The following is a 7218-nucleotide window of genomic DNA, read 5'->3' as shown; positions in this document are numbered from 1 at the left end:
ACTAAGCTTGTCTTAAAAAAGCTCAATGTGTGTATGTGTGTGTGAGGGTGCTTCATGTTTGTGCTGCTTAAGTGATACAGTCCTACGTTCTCTACATGCACATGATCAGGGACAAAGTATGGAGCAGAACAAGTGTCCAGGTTTGACCTGAGAAGAAAAGGATGAATATTAGTAATGTGATGTTAGTCTACACACTTCTGTTTATGAGTGTTAAAGAGGACATAATATGCCTTTATTTACCTAATGTTTGTCAGATTTAGTCAAATAAACAGTTGAATAATTAACATTTAAAACAAATAATGAAGCCATGTCAGTGTTTGTTAAAATTGAATAAACATTTTGTGCTTCAATAGTTTACATAGAGCTCAAAGGGCAAAGCAGATATGTGGGGATGATGTCTGTCCCTTTAACCCTGCAAAGTATTCTGTATGAGGTGCAAATACACAAGCGAGCTGAGCAAGTGTGTGTGTGTGTGTGTGTGCGTGTCTGGCATCATGTGAACACACCTGGTTTACTGGAGAAGCTCGCTGGTACTGACGTGGTGGAAACTGAACAAACAAACACAATATTAGCACCTCATGTATGTGGGTATGTGATCTGGGTGACAGATCTCAGCAAACATTTTCCAAAGCTAAGATTCCTGTTGTTGTTCAAGGCAAATCTTCTGGATGTGAACAAATCAGACTCACCATTCCTCATGACGAGCTCAAAGCTGTAGTCAGTGAACTCGTGACGTTTGCTCACGGAACAAACGTGAGTGCCGTAATCCTCCGCACTGACCTGCTGGATGGTCAGTGCGATGCTGCCTGGGGCGTAGGTGATGGCGTATCCTGCCGTGCAGTTCTGGAAAGCTTTGTGTTTGATGTAGTGACACAGCAGCTCATTGTGTGGGCTCCTCCACTGCACAGAGAGCTGGGAGATGTGTGTGTGGTCCTCATAGCGGTAGGAACACGGCACAGAGACCTGCTGACCAGGCTGAGCAAGCATTTTTACTCCACTGCCTGCAGACAGCGAGGGGTGGAAAATCACACTGGATGGCAGACATGGATGGAAAAGACGTTCAATCATCCATTTCATGATTATTTACATTTCACCTGACACCTAAACAGCCTCTGATCTTCTCCTCCTGTACTGGGCTCAGAACTTATCAATCAGCCCTTGTGATGTCTCATCTTATCACATATCACAGTCATATATCTATCTAACTAAGGAATGTCTCTGTGCTGAAACACTCACCCTCTGCAGTCAGGTGTGACAGTACAAATCCCAAGTACAGTGCAGCCGCCCAGGAATGTCCTAGAAATGTTCCCCACATTTGGTGATAGATTAACTCTGGTATCATCAATATTATTAGATAATATCAAAGATGGACATCATTTGGATGACTGAGGTCCTGGAGCTCAGAGGAAAACAAACGCTACACGATCACTCTCACTTTTGTTTTCCTTACTGGCCTCAGCATGACGATGCTAGTGTACTGTAGCCATGGTTACAGGCACTGGAAAGCCCCTTTGGCAGAGCAGGAATGGGATGCTCCAGAGTCTGTTTGCAGAAGGCCAATCAGGAGGTAATGAACTTTACTAAAAAACACAGGAATCAGTTTATTCTCCATCACAGACTTCACACATGAACTTCAGTTTTCAAACGCAAGCACAGAGAATTCAGTGCAGTGGAAAAAGTCCCATTTTATAACCACAACGTTCATCATGACACTGAGCACAGATGCAAGTGCTCAAACTGTACATTGGCATGGAAATATTTACATATACACACAAGTGCACCAAATATCTCTCTCACTCAGTCTCTCTCTCTCTCTCACATACACACACACACACACAAACACACACTTTCTTACTCATGTTCACAAGAACAAGATGCATGAATTTACAGACGCTTGACATACTTAAATACTGAACACTGCACTGGACACTGACACTTGTAACAACGTACTTTACACACTCTTTATCAACAAGTAGTCTGAAAATTACAACTAAATGTGAAAAAATGGCATTGCTTATTTAATCACTGACTTTGGCAGAATGCAGTCGTGGACAAACACACTCTCCTCTGACTTCTCCTCTGACTTCTGTCATTTATCAGCTCCAACTACAAAATCATCCTTCAGATCAGTTCAGATCCCGGGCGCATGTTCATTATCGTCTGATTGTCGAATTAATGACCCTATCAGACAAAATCTGACAAAACTGGCTTCAGGTTTTGAAAGATACAGGAAGTGCTGAGGACTGGTATCATTATGGCCAAACTCAAGCTGCAATCTTCATTCATTCTGTTTGTGTTTTCATCCTTCTTGCCAGTTTCCTAGACTCAGACATCTAATCTGGAAATAAATTAATCTTTGTACAGAGAATCACCATCACTCCTCTGTAAACCATGTAGAACAATGGCCTCAGGTCACAGTAAATAGATCATGTGTGTCCATTGTGCTTGTTGTGAAGTATAAAATGTAACCACGTAACCACGGAGACACATCGAAATACCAGCAATGTACAAATACATTTCATATTACAGTTTCAGTTTTCTTCAGCTTGTGCCTGTGTGATGGCTGGTGATGGTGCAGATCACTGGATGCCTCGAAACAGACACATCGCAAACACCATGGCGAAGAGCTGCAGACAGAGGGAATCACAGAATGCAGCTCAGCCTCCATTCACTTTGAATTCTAGGCTAGATTTTTTATATTTAATGTTGAGAATCAAGAATTTACTCAACACAAAAATGGCAGAATGATCTTAAATAATAAATGATGTATTCACAGAGAGGGTAACAGCATTCCAGAGGGGTTAACATTATAAGTTAATGATTAATGGGTGACAATCATGTTCACTACCTACTGAAGCTTATCCGTTCCCAAAAGCGATCATCTGAATACAAAATCAGTTATTTCTAGCAAAAATTAAGCCTTGACACATTTGCTTCTGACTGAAATCTTGATGCTCAAAGCTTCCCTATAGGAAAAAGGCTCTTGCTCAAACATTACGTAAGTCAGAAGTGATGCCTCTTACAGGAGACAGAGTACCTACTTCAATTGTCAGCACAACGATGGCCAGAGCTCCTGCACTGTAAATGTACGCCTCAAAATAATCCACCACCGCTGAGTAGCAGCCCTGCAGACAGACAGAGACAGAGAGTGATGAAGAGAAACACACTGCAGCTCTCCGCAACGTGTTTTCTGCCCTGAAGTGTGAATATTTCTTATTTGTATGAATGAATTGGACACAGGGCTACTTTCCTTTTTGATACCAATGTCCCATTCTAATGTGTGCAGGCTGGCTTTGTGTCCATAGTTAGCGGGATCCCCTTCATGTGTGTAATCGTTGGTCATTACGGATTCACTTACATTAAAATGATGTATGAACATTACTGTAAAAAGATGCAGTATCAATATTTCTATGACAGATTATTGTCTAAACGAAGATGGAACATGTAAATATGTCACTATCAATCTGCCTTCTCCTCATTTGCATGCATGAGTCTCTGGTAGTGTCACTTTGTTTCCTTTATTGACCTTGTTGTGACGGAATGCCAAGCTGCCGCTCACACACTGATCCACACTGATGTAGTCCACGTCTCCTGGGTAACCGTTCCTCTGGCAACAGGCCCCAGGCACCATCCTATTGGGGCTGAGAAGCTTGAAGAGGCTCTCGTCAAAATCCTTAGGGCCGCTCACGCCGCAGCAATCGAACTGTTGAGGTGGCACGATGAGAGTGAAAAGCATTAGTCAGACTTCAGTGTGGTTGAGAGTTAAATGTCACATGGGATTGAACGTGAATGTGAAAAACCCAACAACAGGAGGTGTGACGGTAGAATGAAAGCCTCACCGTGGTCATGATTGCGTTCCATGTGGATGTGAAGACGTCAGTGTTGTTGTTGCCTTGGTAGTGACGTTTCAGCTCCCTGGTGAAATACTCGCTGGTCAACTGCACAAACACACACATTCAGTTCATTTGACAAGACAAAATAAAACTTTAGTCCTGGGGGAAAATTCACAAAATGTGCTTTTTAATAGGCACAATTAATGAATAACGCTGCACCACACACTCTTTCACTGGCTACATCCGGTAACATCACTCACATGCTCCCTGAAGAGGAACGCCAGGATGGCTGCTGCCAGCTCAGCCAGGAAGATGAAGAGGATGAGCATGAAAAACTGAGAAAGACAAAAATAAGAATGTGTCAGTGTGTTACTATAATACAATATATATTTTCACGAGGATTGCATGAGAAAATAAACACGAGTTAAACATATACCAGTAAGACAGCAGTGACTGAAATACTGTAACTATTTGCAGGCAATTATGAAATCAGTTAGTAATTAATCAGGGAATGACAAATAGTTGGACAGACATGGTTTACGTATACACTGGATTTACTAATATATGCTGTTACATTCAGCTCCTCTAGGTGACACACGTGTATTGTCTTAATACAGTTTTTGATAATTGATTGATTGGTAATTGATTCAACAGTCAGCAGCACAGTGGGGATAGATGGTGTGTAAGAGCACAGACACATTGACATATACACGCTACATTAGCAAGCTGTTTCTGGATCTGGACCTCAGTCTGCAACTGTTGGGTGGTTTGTGTTTAACTTCATTCATCTTTAAAACATTTACCAAAGCGTGACTCAAAGATATGTTACTGTCAAGTTTTGAAGTTTTTGAGATAAGCTCTACTTCCAGTTTAGAAATTAAATTTTGCTGAAAATCTAATTCAGTTTTTGCGGTGCTGGCAGTTGTTTGACTCTGGGGAATCAAAACTATGATATGTATACTCTATAATCACAGCAGCAGGCAGCACTTCCTCTCTTTGACACATGAGCACGTGGAGGTTACTGTTCATTCACGGCGGCAGACTCACAAAGAGCAGCAGGCACTTGTTTTCACGGATGGCCCCGCAACAGCCCAGGAAGCCCAGCAGGAACAGCATGCCTCCCATGGCCAGGATGACGTACACGCCTGTGAACAGCAGAGGGTTGGCCGCCACAATCTCTCTGAAGCCCATCGGGTCCACCAGCACCCACACGCCCACAGCCAGCAGGAAGGAGCCACACAGCTGTGACAGCCAGGGTTCAAAAGGCAGTGAGTCCATAGCAGTGATCAGCTGAACTGTGGTTAGTGTTGAGCTTCATCAGGACAGTTTGAAGAAATCCCTTCAGATATATTATATATAAAATTTAATATTACATTATATTATAATATAATTATTATTTAATTTTAATAAGAATATTTTTTCACATTGGTATCTGTTTTTTTGGAACTGTAGAGTACTATAGATGTACTCTTACTGTCCAGCAGAGGGCAGTCATAACTCACAAGCCACAAGAGAGAGAGAGAGAGAGAGAGAGAGAGAGAGAGAGAGAGAGATGTAAAACTCACAAAGATGAAGAAGTTGAAGATAAACATGAGGTACTTCATACAGCTGAGACAGTCCCCCTCCATGGTTGAGCTGCCTGCTGATACCTCACCCTGCCCCTGCACACACACACACAGACAGACACACACAGACAGACACACACAAGTATTTAAATGTAGAACTGTTACAAGTAAAAACAGCACATAGAAAATAGAAGAAAGTCCCAACTACACAACTATGAAAGCCTCTTACATTTACATTTACAGCACCGTGCTCACACAAATCTGTGTGACCAAAAGGCTAACTGGTGCAAACAATAATACACCCAGTCAATACAAATATTACATTTCAAATATGTTTAAATGGTGTGAAGTCGAAGTTAATAACAAAATAAGGAAAAATTAAAAAATGGAGATAAAAAAAGGCTAAAATTCATGTTGATCACACACTCCTGAGCTGATTCCATGATTATAGGGACAATCTTTGAAATTGTCTTTCATCTCTGCACTCTTATCTGTGAAGATATGAACAAGCACAACACACACACACACCCAACACACACAGAAATGCTTGATGACACATGGGCAGTAACAGTTTTAGTCAGTTGTGGGGATGTGACACTGACAGCCTGTCCCTGTGGACAGAGGGACACATGGTGGGACATTGGCTGCTGGTGAGGACTTGCTGGTGTGAGTGGATCCATCAGGGGGGGGTGTGAAGAGAACCAACTGTGCACTTATGGTGTTTACCAGTTACCAACAAACGTACAGCCACCTGCCACATCTGAGCGGCCAGCAAGCAGTTTGATGCCTTTTAATAAATAACAGTGAATTAGATCTGTGATTCAATCAGGAGCAGGATTCCTCTGAGAGATTTCACATATTTGGTTTTCCGGCAATTCATGCTTTTGTTTCTCAGGAGTTATATACAACTGACATAATAGTGGAAGAAGTCAGGAACCCACAACCTTTTCTGTGTTACTGGATTTCTTTCGGTATCAACCTTCTGACAAAAAGCATAAAACAGGTTCTGTTTTAGTGAGGAAATAAAACTGATTATCTGATTAAACACGATTAACAGCAGCTAGAGTCAATATGATGGTTAATGTGTGTATTTACTGCCAGCCTGACCGTCCTGTGTGGGGCTCTTACTTATATGAAGTAAACACCGCCTGCTCCGCTCTCACTGCTATTAAACGCAGGTTTTGTGACAGGCGGTGCACTCTGGGTAATTGCAGCCTCTTTGGGTGAGGTCCGGGTTAATGAGGTAAAGCCGTTGCATAGTGTGAAGGGAATTTGTCTGCACAGCCACTCAACAATATTAAGACACCTCTCTCAATCACTCGTGTCAACACAATTACACAGGAGTTGCAATCACACAGATGAGACAAGGAGGAAGAAACCCGGAAGGCAGACATGATTACAAAGCAAAGAGAGAACGCACAATTACGGATGGATTTAAAAAAATACACAACGACTACAAGGACTGCGAACATAATTACACACAGGGACGCACTTCCTGAAGAAAAATGTGCGGTGATTACAATTGGTGATCATTTTTGCCAAATGCTGAAGAAAGAAGTGCCTGATTAAAGTGTGAAGGCCTGAACAATGTTTGAATGTACCTGAAAGTGTGAGGAAGTTAGAAGGCAGGAAAGTATGAAGGATCTGAAGCACTTTGCATTGCATTTTAACCTGATCCATGTGCTGTGTGTATAGTTTTGGCTCTCTAGGTTCTTCCTTGTCCAAGATATGGACTTTTTGTAAAAATTTCAATTAGGTCAAAATTGTTGAAATTGCTCCAAACACAAAACAATGGATACTAGTACCTTGTGGATGTTGTG

General features: G+C 41.9%; 1 protein-coding gene across 1 annotated transcript; it reads right to left on the bottom strand.

The window, feature by feature from the left end:
* Positions 1–1670: 1670 nt before the first annotated feature.
* Positions 1671–6158, bottom strand: LOC143004798 (tetraspanin-18B-like). The gene is made up of 8 exons (XM_076155948.1): positions 6144–6158; positions 5399–5494; positions 4881–5075; positions 4094–4168; positions 3840–3938; positions 3527–3703; positions 3042–3125; positions 1671–2627 (listed from the first exon to the last, which is right to left on the bottom strand). The coding sequence occupies exons 1-8, from the start codon at positions 6156–6158 to the stop codon at positions 2580–2582; spliced, it is 789 nt and encodes a 262-aa protein (XP_076012063.1). The 3' UTR covers positions 1671–2579.
* Between the last annotated feature and the right edge of the window lie 1060 nt (positions 6159–7218).

The sequence above is a fragment of the Genypterus blacodes genome, unplaced genomic scaffold, assembly GCF_046128005.1.
Source record: "Genypterus blacodes isolate CSIRO-AG114 ecotype Tasmania unplaced genomic scaffold, CSIRO-AGI_Gbla_v1 ptg000067l_1, whole genome shotgun sequence".
NCBI classification, from domain to species: domain Eukaryota; kingdom Metazoa; phylum Chordata; class Actinopteri; order Ophidiiformes; family Ophidiidae; genus Genypterus; species Genypterus blacodes.
Note: the sequence above shows the minus strand (reverse complement) of the source record. Positions and strands in the feature narration are given on the sequence as shown.